This window comes from Portunus trituberculatus, chromosome 21, assembly GCF_017591435.1.
Source record: "Portunus trituberculatus isolate SZX2019 chromosome 21, ASM1759143v1, whole genome shotgun sequence".
NCBI classification, from domain to species: domain Eukaryota; kingdom Metazoa; phylum Arthropoda; class Malacostraca; order Decapoda; family Portunidae; genus Portunus; species Portunus trituberculatus.
In genome coordinates, this window is record NC_059275.1 from 13,998,525 (window position 1) to 14,013,917 (window position 15,393).

General features: G+C 42.2%; 1 protein-coding gene across 1 annotated transcript in view; it reads right to left on the minus strand.

Annotated features, from left to right (window-relative positions):
- Nucleotides 1-446: 446 nt before the first annotated feature.
- LOC123507164 (relaxin receptor 2-like) overlaps nt 447-15,393 on the minus strand; it is a 214,617-nt gene continuing 199,670 nt past the window's right edge. The window contains 8 exon segments of the mRNA XM_045259820.1: nt 447-1,660; nt 3,939-4,100; nt 6,802-6,992; nt 8,804-8,936; nt 9,745-9,892; nt 11,048-11,193; nt 14,462-14,527; nt 14,530-14,622. Coding sequence (XP_045115755.1) covers nt 1,476-1,660; nt 3,939-4,100; nt 6,802-6,992; nt 8,804-8,936; nt 9,745-9,892; nt 11,048-11,193; nt 14,462-14,527; nt 14,530-14,622 — 1,124 coding nt within the window. The 3' untranslated portion in view covers nt 447-1,475.

Sequence of the window (15,393 nt, forward strand, 5' to 3'; positions counted from 1 at the left end):
CTGCACCAGTAATAACTAAAGCCAGGTAGTCAGGCAGTCACTCTCATAAATATTTAATTAGCGTGCGATGTAATTAGATGTTCTCATTACCTTTCATGTCTCCTTTCGTCAAAAGTTTGATGTCACCTGTTCATTGCGTGACGTGCTACAGGTAATAAGATCCTGGAGTGATTCTGCTTCTTGTTTTTCATTTATTTTGTGTGTTAGTGTTGTTACGGAGACGTTTTATCAAATTTCTATTCTACCTGTGTGTGTGTGTGTGTGTGTGTGTGTGTGTGTGTGTGTGTGTGTGTGTGTGTGTGTGTGTGTGTGTGTGTGTGTGTGTAGTTGTGGTAGTTGTACACACACACACACACACACACACACACACACACACACACACACACACACACACACACACACACCGGAAGACACATGAAACTAAAAAAAAAAAGAAGAAAATGGGCACGAGAAGAGGAAACAAACATCGACCTTCTACTTTTTTTTTTCGCCTTAGTGGGATTCGAACCCTTGGCGAGGAAAGAGACAGCCTTCTCCTCTTTTTCTTCCCGTTGTATACGTAAATGTGTGAGTATTAGTATGTACACGAGTATACATTAAAGTCTCCTATATGTACGTGTGTATGTGTACGTGCGTATGTTTATGTGTGTATAGCAAATGTAATGTTTTGTGTACGTATATCACTCTATGTACGTATATCAAGTTTACAGTGAGTTCTGTTATTGTTTGTTATATATATACACGTATGATACAACAAGATACAATAATACAACATAATTAATACAGGTTGGTTTTCTTTCTTTTTCTCTCTATTTTTTTTCATTACCCGTTTGAATTAATATATTGGCGTTACTTTCTATCTATTATTTCCTTCCTTCTTTCATCAATCGTTCATTCACTCCACTATATATGTACACCAATATGAGGTTCACCACTTCCACTAATGAGCGAATCACGAATCGAGAGAGTGAAGCACCGAAACAATTACTGAACACTGAACTTCGAAGCATCAGTCTGTGTTTCATGAAGCATAAACACAATTGGCTTCGAAGCGTCATTTGTCATTACACTGTCTCATTAACGCCAGGGTACGAGAGAGAGAGAGAGAGAGAGATAAAGAGAGAGACTACTTAACTCTCCCATTGCCTTAGAGATCAATGGAAATATGGAAATAAATCATTATAGTTCATCTTCTATCTCTTCCACTTCCTCCTCCTCTTCCTCTTCTTCCTCCTCCTCCTCCTCCTGTTCCTCCAGCACCTCCTCTTCCTCGTCCTCCTCATCTTCATTATCCTCATTAATATCACAATCTTTCACATCTCCAATATGATCACCCATCTTTTCTCCTTCTTTGCACTTATCAACACCCTCCTCTTCCTCTTCCTCTTCCTCCTCCTTCTCCTCCTTCTCCTCCTCCTCCTGCACCTCCTTCGTCTCCATTACTTTAATCACGCATCTTAACCTTCATCTAGATCTCACAGCTTCGTTTCCACCTTCACCACCTCGTCCTTGACCAGAGAGGACCTCGACACCTCGGCCACGGTTGTGTCGTCGACGGTGTGGCTGGGCGCTGTGCCGTTGATGGCTGGCAAGAGGTCCTTTCCATTGGTGAGCTTGAGTGTGGCGCTCCTGAAGAAGGAAGTCCTCGTGGTCTCCGAATCTGTAAGGGTGAGAGGAGCAGAGGGAGGCTGGTGAAGAGGAGGGATAGGGAGAGAGGGAGAGGGAGAGGGAGAGAGGAGAGAGGGAGAGGGAAGGGAGGGAAAAAGGGGAATTTGAGAGTACGAGAAAAGGGTAAGTTTTGAGAGAGAGAGAGAGAGAGAGAGAGAGAGAGAGAGAGAGAGAGAGAGGTCAAACAACAAAAAAAACACCAAAGAAAAAGTAACTATGAATATAAACAAACAAACAAATAAACAAACAAACAAACAAACAAAGACAATCAAACAATGACAAAAAATAGCAGGTACTCAGAGAAAAAATAAGACCAGAAATAATAAATAGGAGACAAAACACAGGAAAGAGTGAAATGTTGCAACAAAAGAATATAAATGAACGAACACAGTGTAAAATCCTTCCCATTTAAAAGAATGTTTTATTGTTATTTGTGTCCTTATCGTTGTATTTATGGTATTTGTATTGTGAGGGAAGGGGAGGAGGAGGAGGAGGAGGAGGAGGAGGAGGAGGAGGAGGAGGAGGAGGAGGAGGAGGAGGAGGAGGAGAAGGAGGAAGAGGAAAAAGAATAGGAGGAGGAGGAGGAGGAGGAGGAGGAGGAGGAGGAGGAGAAGGGTAAAGAGGAGGAGGAGGAAGAATAGGAGGAGGAGAAGGAGGAGGAGGAGGAGGAGGAGGAGGAGGAGGAGGAGAGGAGAAGGAGAAGGAGAGGAGGAGGAGGAGGAAGAATAGGAGGAGGAGGAGGAGGAGAAAGAGGAGAGAGGAGGAGGAGGAGGAGGAGGAGGAGGAGGAGAAGGGTAAAGAAGAGGAGGAGGAAGAATAGGAGGAGGAGGAGGAATACAGAAGGAGGAGGAGGAGGAGGAGGAGGAGGAGGAGGAGGAGGAGGAGGAGGAGGAGGAGGAGGAGGAGGAGAAGGATAAGGAGGAGGAGGAGGAAGAATAGGAGGAGGAGAGGAGAAGGATAAGGAGGAGGAGGAGGAGGAGGAAGAATAGGAGGAGGAGGAGGAGGAAGAGGAGGAGGAGGAGGCGGAAGAGGAGGAGGAGGAGGGGGGGGAGGAGCAACACAAATGAACTCAAAGACGAAGAGATTTCGAGGTGGAAAAATAAGAATAAATTAGAAAAAAAAGACAAAAATAAACTAAAAGGAAGAACAAATAGGACGAAAAAAACAGTAAGAGGGAGAAAATAAACCAAAATAAAACAGAAAAACTAACACGAATGAACTCAAAAGGAAAAAAAGGAAAATAAAATATAAACAAAACTAAGAAAAATATATACAAACACAAAACGAACACAAAACAAAACAATCACAAAGAAATCAAAGAACAAGCACAGAAGAACGAGGACGAGGAAGAGACGTGTTTATTGATCTGTGTATACCCAATCACCACGTGTAGGGAACCCGCCAATGTACCACAGAGAGGAGGCTCAGGGGGCAGCTGGCTGTAGGAGATGAGCGGGGAGGCGTGGGTGGCGTGGGAGAGCGTGGGCGTGGCGGGAGTGGAGGTGGAGGTGGAGGTAGCAGTGTGGATGGATCTGTGGCAACCCTCCGTACTTCCTGTAGTGTAGGTGGAGTAGGTGGAGTGAGTTTTAACCCTTTCAATACCAAGACGCATCTTTACCATGATTTTTAGGTGTGATTAGACGATTGTATTTGCATTAAGAAGGGTCTATGGAGGTCAAGAAAATAATGGCCAGTCTTTATTCTTTTTAATTTCAACATGAATTTCTGAAGCTGTATAAAATCACCAAGAATCACCAGAATGGATATGAAAACGCGGCATGGTACTGAACGGGTCAAGGACGCTATTCTGGAACTCTTCTGCCGCACCTCCATTTCATTTCAAAGGCTCCAATTGATTCTACAAAGGTTTTATAATCTCTTCAGTACCAGGACGTGTTTTCATATTCATTCTGTTTACTATTTGGTGATTTTATACAGCTTGAGTAACTTATATCGGGGTTGAAATAGTGAAGACTCTGGCCATTAATCTTGTGACCTCCATAAATCCTTCCTAATGCAAATAAAATCGTCTAATTATATCCGAAAAAATGAAGGTAAAATGTGTCTAAGTATTGAAGGGGTTAAGGGTGTTTTAACGACAGATTAACTAAACATTTATATTATCTATGGAAGAAAAAAAAACTCTTGAGAAACTGGCTAATCGTCTCTGCGGGCTTGGAAAACAGTCGTGGTGAGAGAGCATTCATTGGCTTGTCTGTGTATGTGTGTGTGTGTGTGTGTGTGTGTGTGTGTGTACAAGAGCCACCCACCTGTGTCCTGGCGAGGCACCCACACACACAGACACACGCCGCGGCCTGAGAGGAAGCGTCGTATCTGCGATCTGAACTTGGTGGTGGTGAAGGTGTACAGGAAAGGGTTGAGTGCTGAGTTGATGGGCAGCAGCACCACCACCACGTAAGCGTAGAACTCGGCTGTGGTGGTGAGAGAGAGCGTGTGGTGGTGACAGTGATGATAATGGTGTTATTTTATGTATCAGTTTTGCTTCTATTTTTGCTTTATTTTTTATTTATCTTTTTTTATATATATTTTTATTCTGTGTGCGTTTGTGTTTAGTGTTGTTTTTATTATAGTATTTTTTCATGCTATAGGGAAGGCTGGCTAAGGGCGACAAAAAGAAAAAGAAAAAGGCCCAATTGAATGCCAGTTCCCTAAAAGATTAAGAGAGTTAGCCAAAATCTGTAAATATTTCTTGATATTGACGCTGGTGGTGATGGTGATGTTAATGGGAATACTTATGGGACTGTGGTTTTAATTAGTGATGTTGACTGTGGGAGTGATGATGGTGCTTCTGTGATTGTTAGTGATGGTGAATTAGTGGTGGTTTTAATAGTATTTGTGATGGTGATGAGCGTGGTTACTTATTGTAGTTAGTGATGATGGAGTGATGGTAGTTTGAATGGTAGTAATAGTGGTGTTACTTATAGCAGCCTCGGTTGTGGTGTTATATATAATGATAATGATGGTGATGAAGGTGCCTTAATAAAGATGATAATGGTGGCAATACAGATAATACTGATAGTAGTAAATAGTAATGGTGATGATGATAGTACAAATAACTTTAAGAAATATTTGTACTATTAATAACAGTGATGGTGAATAAATAGTAGTAGTAGTAGTAGTAGTAGTAGTAGTAGTAGTAGTAGTAGTAGTAGCAATGTTTGTAGTTAATAATAATACAAAATAAAGAGAAATGAAGAGAAATTATGAGAGAAGTTTACACAGTCACGATTTTGGTGAAGGAGTGAGAGTTGAACAGGAAGAGTTTGTGAGAGAATGCAGAGCCATGAGGGAGAGAGAGTGTTTGTGCAGAGAGAGAGAGGGAGAGGGAGAAATAGTGGCGTGTGAGTGGGTGGAGGAATGACCGTGTGGGAGGAAGGAAGAGATGAGACGGAAAGGGGGAGAGGAAGTAAAAGGCAGTAAGAGGGATTGGTGAATGAGAATGGGTGTAGGGAGAGGTGTGAAATGGAGAGAGAGAGAGAGAGAGAGAGAGAGAGAGAGAGAGAGAGAGAGAGAGAGAGAGAGAGAGAGAGAGAGAGAGAGAAAGAAGGACAATGAGATGAGAGGAAGAAAAGTAATATATCATATGGTGGTGGTGGTGATGATAGTGGTGGTGGTGGTGGTAGTGATGGCGGTGCTGGTGGTGGTCAGAAAGGTAGAAGGATAATAACCCATAAAAAATAAGAGCGAAATATTCGTACTTTTCTTACTATACAACATCCTTTCAAGACTTTAAATTGAGCAAGTTCCATTCCATAAAAAAATCTCTCTCTCTCTCTCTCTCTCTCTCTCTCTCTCTCTCTCTCTCTCTCTCTCTCTCTCTCTCTCTCACACACACACACACACACACACACACACACACACACACACACACACACACACACACACACACATAAAAAGGAAAAACTCATTAACAGTCGAAAAAATGGAATATTTAGCCCGTAACTCTCTTTCGCACCTGTAGCAAAGAAATTAAAGTTGTTAAGCTATCACACACACACACACACACACACACACACACACACACACACACACACACACACACACTATAGTAGTAGTAGTAGTAGTAGTAGTAGTAGTAGTAGTAGTAGTAGTAGTAGTAGTAGTAGTAGTAGTAGTAGTAGTAGCAGCAGCAGTAGTAGCACCAGCATCAGTAACAGCAGCAAAAGCACCAACATTTGTTATATATAAACCTCCGGAAAAAAAACAGAAAAAAAAAGGTTTATTTAATTATCTATCTTTCTAAAACCTTAAAAAGATTGAAGAAAACGTCACACACAGACACACACACACACACACACACACACACACACACACACACACACACACACACACACACACAGTGGTTAGAGCGCTGGCTTCACAAGCCAGAGGACCGGGGTTCGATTCTCCGGCCGGGTGGAGATATTTGGGTGTGTCTCCTTTCACGTGTAGGGTAACGTCTGGCTGTCTCGTCAGAGACTGCAGCAGATCAAACAGTGAAACACACATGCAGCTACCTCCCTTTCCCCTCACACACAACAACAACAACAACTATTCACACACACTAATCCAACAGATATCAAAACTAACCCTGCGCACCTACATACCATGCACTCACACTCAAACATCAACAATATCAACCCTCTACACACACACACACACACACACACACACACACACACACACACACACACACACACACACACACACACGGCCCGGTAGCTCAGTGGTTAGAGCGCTGGCTTCACAAGCCAGAGGACTGGGGTTCGATTCCCCGGCCGGGTGGAGATATTTGGGTGTCTCCTTTCACGTGTAGCCCCTGTTCACCTAGCAGTGAGTAGGTACGGAATGTAAATCGAGGAGTTGTGACCTTGTTGTCCCGGTGTGTGGTGTGTGCCTGGTCTCAGGCCTATCCGAAGATAGGAAATAATGAGCTCTGAGCTCGTTCCGTAGGGTAACGTCTGGCTGTCTCGTCAGAGACTGCAGCAGATCAAACAGTGAATTACACACACACACACACACACACACACACAGAAACCCAACATACACACCATACACTCGCACCCATCACCAACACGATCACCCCTCTACACACACACACACACACACACACACACACACATGAAAACTCACGTCTCAGATCCACTTCAGCCAGGGCCATGATGCGGAGTACAATGATAGGCGTCCAGCAGAGACAGTCCGTGAATACTATGAAGAAGAAACGCATAGCAAACTCCCGATCCCCGAGTGACAGGGGTGTGTTGGCGCGTGTCCTCCTGATGCTGTAGAACATTCCCGTGTAGGAGACCAGGATGAGAATGACGCTGCGGGGGAGAGAGGGAGATGGAGGTGATGGTGGTGGTGGTGGTGGGCAATGTTGTAGTGTTAGTTGTTTTGAGGAGAATGTTGTAGTATTATAAGTCGTTTTCGTGAGTTTGTGAGGAAGAGAAGGAATAGAAAGAGAAGGTGGTGGAGGAATAATATGATCATAAGCAGAAGAAAGACAAGGACTATAAAAAGAAGGGAGAGGAAAAACGAAACGAAAAAGAAACGAAATAAAAACACACTGCAAGAAGGAAAAAGAGGAGAAGGAGGAAGAGACTAAAGAATGAAGGCAAAAGGAGAAGGAACAGAAGGAAGAGGAAGAAGAAAAAATAAACAGAAACAGAGAATTTGAGAAAGGACGAGAGAAACGTGTGTGTGTGTGTGTGTGTGTGTGTGTGCGTGTGAAGAGGACACAGGAGGGTAAGGAGCAGAGTCACAGCAATAAATAAGAGAGGGAGTGTTGGTTTACGATAAGGTTGCCAGCTGTACTAACACTGGGAATCGTGAATTTCCTATATGCATTGCAGTAAACTAAGGGGTACACATAGAAGAAGAAGAAGAAGAAGAAGAAGAAGAAGACGAAGAAGAACAAAAACAAGAACAAGAAAAGAATAAGAAGACAACAAGCAGAAGGATGACAAAACTAAATACACAACTGAAATTTTTGCATAGCTATCTGAGAACAAATTCTATCTACGTAATAAAGAAAGAGGGAGAGAGGACAGTAAAGCAGAAGGTTCCTCCCCACCCACCATCCCACCAGCTTGCTTTAGCATGGAAACAGACCCAAAGTAAACATCGTGGATTATAAAGAAGGAGAAAAAATCCAGTAAATTTTTAAAAGAAATTATGAAATAAGGCTTAAGTCAATTAGCGGTCAAGTTAAAACAAAAGAGGAGGAGGAGGAGGAGGAGGAGGAAGAGGAGGAGGAAGAGGAGGAGGAGGAAGAGGAGAAGGGGGAGGAGAGAAGATGAGGGTGGGACGCGGAAGTTAGCAGTAATGAAATTTTGCGAAAGATGAAAGAGACAGAAAGTGAATCAATAACGAAAAAACATAACCTAGTAAAGAGAGAGAGAGAGAGAGAGAGAGAGAGAGAGAGAGAGAGAGAGAGAGAGAGAGAGAGAGAGAGAGAGAGAGATATTCAAAAGTATAACAGCAAACAACCATACAAACAAGGCAAGCTCATGAATACAAGGAGACAAACACACCAAAGAGAGAGAGAGAGAGAGAGAGAGAGAGAGAGAGAGAGAGAGAGAGAGAGAGAGAGAGAGAGGAGGAAACAAACAAAAGAGGAAGATAATACCTTTCCCTTCCTCCTTTCCCTACCCCCAATCCAGTACGAGCGAGGAAGGAAGGGGAGGAAGAGGAGGAGGAGGAGGAGGAGGACGAGGAGGAGGAGGAGGAGGAGAAGGAGGAGGAGGCGGAGGAGGAGGAGGAGGAGAAAAGCGAAGATAGAGAGAGACAGGGAATAAAGGAAGAGAAAGCACAAGGGAGAGGGGGAGGGAGAGGAAGGGAAACTGGGAATACAAAACATTGCAAGGAAGAAGGAGAAGAGGAGGAGGAGGAGAAGGAGGAGGAGGAGGAGGAGGAGGAGGAGAAAAAGGAGGCACTAGAGGGAAAAAAACAGGAGATAGTGGGAGGTAGGAAAGGAAAAAGGAATAATGAGACCATAGCGGAAGAAAATATGAGAGAGAGAGAGAGAGAGAGAGAGAGAGAGAGAGAGAGAGAGAGAGAGAGAGAGAGTGGGGGGTGGAAGAGATATTGCGACACACAGCTCCACGGGGACTTAGCATCTCACGGGAGGACTTACCCCAGCTGATTCAAGCCGACGAAGAGGAGTCCGGAGTAGAGCCAGCCGGGAACCCAGGGGTCGTCCAGGTGCAGGGGAAAACACAGCCCGTTCGTCCCGTAAAACCGCTGGTGTTGTCCCCGGTAGTAGAAGACTGGGGGGAACGACACACACACACACACACACACACACACACACACACACACACACACACACACACACAGATTAATAGCAAGATAGATACAGACATACATACGTAGATATATATATATATATATATATATATATATATATATATATATATATATATATATATATATATATATATATAAAGACATTTGATTGACAAACAGACACAAATACAACTCCACAGTGTAGTGGTTAGCACGCTCGACTCACAATCGAGAGGGCCGAGTTCGAGTCCCGGTAAGCGACGAGGAAAATGGGCAAGCCTCTTAATGTGTGGCCCCTGTTCACCCAGGAGTAAATAGGTACGGGATGTAACTCGAGGGGTTGTGGCCTCGCTTTCCCGGTGTGTGGAGTGTGTTGTGGTCTCAGTCCTTCCCGAAGATCGGTCTATGAGCTCTGAGCTCGCTCCGTAATGGGAAAGACTGGCTGGATGACCAGCAGACGACCGAGGTGAATTACACACACACACACACACACACACACACACAGTACATGATGACTGATACACAAATTTTCACTTCTCATGTAAAAAAAAAAGAAGTGTCGGAATAGACAGGATATATTTATTGCAAAATTGTTCCGATATTCCAATATATAGAGTCCATGTGTATTGATTTCTCTCTCTCTCTCTCTCTCTCTCTCTCTCTCTCTCTCTCTCTCTCTCTCTCTCTCTCTCTCTCTCTCTCTCCTCGACCAGTCATCTCCGTGGCCTTTGAAAATAATATCAAGGAAGAGAAGAGCAAAGCGTTTCTGAATACTGACAAAAGACTCACCAGGTGCCAGTGCCAGTGAGACCCCAATAAGCCAGATGAAGGTGAGTGCCATCTTAGCGCCGCCAAGGGACAGCTTGGGGGCAGCAAGGGGCCACGTGATGCATAGCCAGCGCTCCACGGACATGAAGGACAGAATCAGCACGGACACCTGTACATGGAAACACTCCTTCAGTACTCCTTTACTTCTTTTTCTTTCACTCCTCTTCTTTATCTCATTTTCTTTACTACTTTTTCCTTCACCCCTCTTCTTTATTTCATTTTCTTTACTTCTTTTTTAATTGCTCCTTCAGTACTCCATCACTAGTGCCAGGTAAAGTAATAGTAACACCAGTGCCATCGTTAGTAATGCAAATATAACACTAACTTTTGGCTATCTTTTATACATTATGAGTTTTCACGGGAATTTATGGGCTAGACGAAGTATTTTTTGGGAGTACCTCCTATCTGGAAGCCCACCCGTTAAGGAACCATTACCTCCAAGTGCAAGCCCTTCGTACTCTCGGACCGTAGCCAGGATTCGAACCCGTGCGCTTGGATATCCTTCGGCCTCTAAAGCGCGCATGGTTCCACTGTATCAGCTCTAGTACTATCAATACCACTAGTTCCACCATTACTATCGTCACCATATCTACATGCTAACTACTTGCTACTAACTACATACTACTACTATTTATCTACTATCTACATACTATCATCACATAATACTGTACTTCACATGGTTAGAAATATTGTGATTTTTTTTTTTTAGCAGTTAGGTTAATTAGCACCACTGTCACTATTTTCATCCACATCACCATCACCATCACCATCATACTGGAATTATTATCACTATCAAAACTAAAAAGAGCTAAATTAACACCACTTTCGCTATTCACATACACCATTGTCAACGCTATCATCACCATCACCACCAAAGTGAGCTAAAATTAACACCATCACCATTATCACCTACATAAATCACAATCAACACCACCACCACCGCCAACACCAAAGATTTAACACCACTATCACCATTGCCATTTACACACATGACAATCACCATCACAATCACCATCACCAGCACAAAAAAAAAAAAAAGATGACACCATTATCACCATTCACATACAACACCACTACCACTACCACCACCACCACCACCACCACCACCACCACCATCACCACCACCAACAAAACAATACAATTAACTAAAACTAACACCATCACCACTACTCACACCACAATCAAAACCATCATCCCCACCAACAAAATAGGTAAGTTAAAATCGACACCACTTTATACACCACCAACACCAAAGCGGCCTTACCTCAGAGGATGTCATGGCGAGGACCCCCGTGATGGTGCACTGCCAAGAGGTCATCCAGTAGTAGGCGTGGTCGCTATACCTGGCACGGAACTCTCTGTCCTTCACCGCGATGACTAACAGGTACAGCCCAGTCAGGAGGTCAGCCACTGTGGTGAGGAAAGGTAGGGTGAGATGGGGAGAGAGAGTAAGAGGAAGGGGGTTGATAGAAAGGGTTTGGAAGGGAGATAAGTGATGTGTGGATGTATATGTGGGTGGTAAATATATGTAGTTGTGGTGGTGGTGGTGGTGGTGGTGATGGTTGTAGTGGTGGTAGTAGTAGTAGTATTGATAGTAGAGTAGTTGTTGTTTTTCGTTGTTGTTTTGTTGTTATGTTTACTGTTGTCGTTGTTGTTGCTACCATTACATATACGTAGATATAAACATTATTACTAGAAATACCACCACCACCACCATAACCACTATCACCACCACCAACACCTCCACCACCACAACCACAACTACCACCAACACCATAACCACCACCACTAACAACAAAAACAACCACTCCTATCCCCAAACACATCAACCACCACAACAAAAGATAACCCACCACCACCACCACCACCACCACTACCACCACCACCAACACCACCACCACCACCACAGCTGTCATCATAACCAACATTTTTTTCCTTTCCCATTGCATCACTGGACTCCTCTCTCGACCCACTGGCTTATCGAGGTCTGTCTGCGGTGTGATCTGTGGCGCAGCAGGGAGAGCAAGACATCAGACAGACTCTCTCTATCTCCTCGGTGGTGCACGGGGCAGGCGACACAGGCACACAATCTCTAAAGAACAGCAACAGCGTGAGACCAAGGGAAGGTATATCAAACGCTGGCCAATCCTGTCTCTGTCTCTTTCTCTGTCTCTTTCTCCTTTTCTCTCTCGTTTCTGGTTGACTTGCTCGTTTCTCTCTCTCTCTCTCTCTCTCTCTCTCTCTCTCTCTCTCTCTCTCTCTCTCTGCTTTAAACCTTCCCTTTTAAGCTAAAATATCAGGTTGCATATGCTTTAAAAGATACGTCATATGTTTTACTATTTTAAGAGTGAGATCTTGTGTGACTCTCTCTCTCTCTCTCTCTCTCTCTCTCTCTCTCTCTCTCTCTCTCTGGTGGCGTTATACAATGCATAAAAGAACGTGCATTTAATATTTTTATGTTGAACTTGAAAGAAAATGGTACATCTTTTTTTAACCCTCACGTGTAACCTTTCATTATTACCGATCTTTACCTGCTTCCTCTGTGCAGCGTCAATGCCTTCATCATTAAGCCTCCAATTATATCATCTTAATTTCAAGTTGCACATAAGTATTGTTTTTCTTTCTGTCACAAATTCACTGATAAACGTGCCAGAAAAAAACTAAATCACCTCCTTTTTTTTCTCTCTCTCTCTTTTTCCTACCTCCTAATTGATACTATCTTTCTTTTTCTTCTGGAGTTCTCTCAATTAAGTCCATTTTCTTTCGGTCTTCAGTTCTCGTTAAAAGGATAAAGGAGGCTTTTCTATTTGTCGTCTTTTTTTCGGCTCATTAATTATTTTTGTATATTTTTCCCTCGCTGAGCCTCTTACGCGCAATTTTCACTCAACGTAACTAACGAATGAAAGTGACAGATCTTTTTTTTTTTCCTGGAGCCTTCTTCATAAATAAGTACAGTTTTACGGAATCCTTAATGAGATGGAAAAATTCATCTTGTAGATTCTTATTTACAATTTTTTTTCTCCCTCCTCTTTGAGTCTTTCCAGGTAAACAAGTCTTATTATATTTCCCTTTATCTGGAAAGTTCTGGTCTTTTTCATTCATCATCAGTCGTTTTGCTATTTTTCACTTCAAGTCATCAGAGTTTTTAACGTCTTTTTGTTGTCTTCATGTTTCTTTCTGCACACCTCAATAGATCTGAAGGGTACAATTAAAATCTATTAGGCTCGTTATGAACTAACTCTTGTTCTTTCTGTTATGTTCTTCACCTATGTACATTATTTATTCCTTCTTCCTCCCTCCTCCTCCTCCTCCATCATTCACTCTCTTCCTCTTCCTGGAATACGAAACGAACAGAGAGTAAATCAGTATATAGTCAATTAGTGCTTTATTAAAATTGTGTTGTGATATTGTTGCTTCTCCAGCACTTTATTTTATGACGCTGTTTGGTGTCGAGTCTTGATCTTAATTGTTTATTGGTTCCAGTGGTGTGCGTATATCACTCATTTTATCTACTATTTTGTTTATTCGTTTTGTTTCGTTCATGAGCTGAATAAAGATTAAGGAAACTTTTTTTTTTTTGTACTGTAGTTTATTCGCGTTACATTGTGCTAGGTTAGGTTAAGTTACGTTGGGTTAAGCTAAGGAAATTTATTTTTGTACTATACTCGAATGATAAAAGCTGCTGATCCAATGATGAATAGATGTAACTCTAATCCTCGTCTTTTTTTTTTACCTCCAATGTAAAATTTGAAAAAGAAAAACATTCCCAGACCTTTATTAATCTCAGTTAGGATCCCTGCCCCACCTGATTTTTTCAAGTGCTGTGAGAAGGATTAGTGTTGAATCCCGTCATCACCACAGCAACAGCTTTCATGACTCAACTGTAGAGCAAAAAAACATTTCTCTAACCTAACCTAACCTAACCTTTATGTGTCACCCGCAGGACAATAAGTACTTTCCTTCCTGTACTCGTATATTCCAGGTAACCAAAGGACTCGTCACAACTTTCCATTTGTGGGGCATAAACGAAACAAATATGAAGAAATAATGAGTAGGTAAAATGAAAAATAAAACATAACACTAAAAGCAACAAACAATTAAGATCAAGACTCGACATCAAACAGTGTGATGTATTCAGGTACTGGAGGACCGACACTAACACAACACCAATTTAACAGCGTGAACTGACTCTCGACTCGCTCTCGCTCTCAGTTCGTTTAGTATTCATTAAGTGTAGTGCAGTTTTATTTCCAGCTCCAGCACTGCCACTTCCCGTGCTTGGTGTGCTCACAGATATACCGCGTGTTGTGTTTGAACTCTGTGCTACATTTGTTTTGCGGCCACAAATAAAACAATTACTCAGTCCGTTGGCACAGTAAAGCTTAGCAGCGTACTCTATGCCATTTCTACTACTACTACTACAACTACTACTACTAATACTACTGATACTACTACCACTACTACAACTTCTACAATCACTACTACTACTACTACTACTACTACTACTACTACTACTACTACTAATGCAACTACTACTACTACTACAACCACTACAAAACATACACTAACTAAAAGACAATTACTAAAACTACTACCAACACTACTAATACCCCACAACTTCTCCTTCACCCACCTTCTACCACCACCACCACCACCACCACCTCAATGACCTCCTTACCTGCTAAGTTGCGTATGAAGAGAGAGAGGATCTTATTATCGTCCCTGGAGAACACCCTGCCCCCAGCACCATCAGGTTGCCGAGCAGGGTGAGCAGAGACACGATCCACACACCGACACGCAGCTCCAGACGCACGAGTAGGTGTTGGAACGAGGACACGCCTGCAGGAGGGAAGGCATGAAGGGACGGTGAATTAAAGGAAGTGAATTATGTTAGCTAAAGGTTGATTGTAGAGATTAATTATGTGTGTAAGCTAAAGGTTGATTGTAGAGATGGAGAGGTAAATAGAGAGGAAAAATAAAGTAAAATGAAAGCTAATCTCGAAAAAGAAACATATGTATTCTAAGTTTTATGGAAACGAAGAGGCAGAAAACAAACTGAAAGAGTGAAATTTTATGTAGAAGTTGACGATTGATAGTGATGATATATGAAGAGGTAAATGGAAAGAAAAATGAGATGATGAAATGGAACAGAAGTTACTAGATTATATATTTCAAGTTTTATAAAGAATGAATGGATGGGAGTAGGTAAATGTAGGTTCAATAATTCAATGTAAAGATAAGAATAAAAATGGAAAGAAAAAATAAAGAAAAGAAAAGTAAAGCAGAAAAGAAATGGACGAAAAGATTTTTGTGTAAGCCAGCAACTGAATGTAATGAAGAGATAAATGCGAAAGCGGAAAAAAAAATATCAAGAAGAAAGAAATGAACAGAGCTTATGTACTTAACCTTTAAAGAAAAAGAGAGAATTGAACAAACAGAACTGTAAAAGGCAACGACTGACCGCAATGATACAGAGAGAAATGAAGGAAAGAAAGAGAGAGAGAATGTAAAGAAAACATCAGTGAAAAAGCTAATAAATGTCAACATTCAACTAATTTCAAGCTACAAATGGATGAGGAGGAAAGGATGAAGAGGAGATAAGAATTTTGA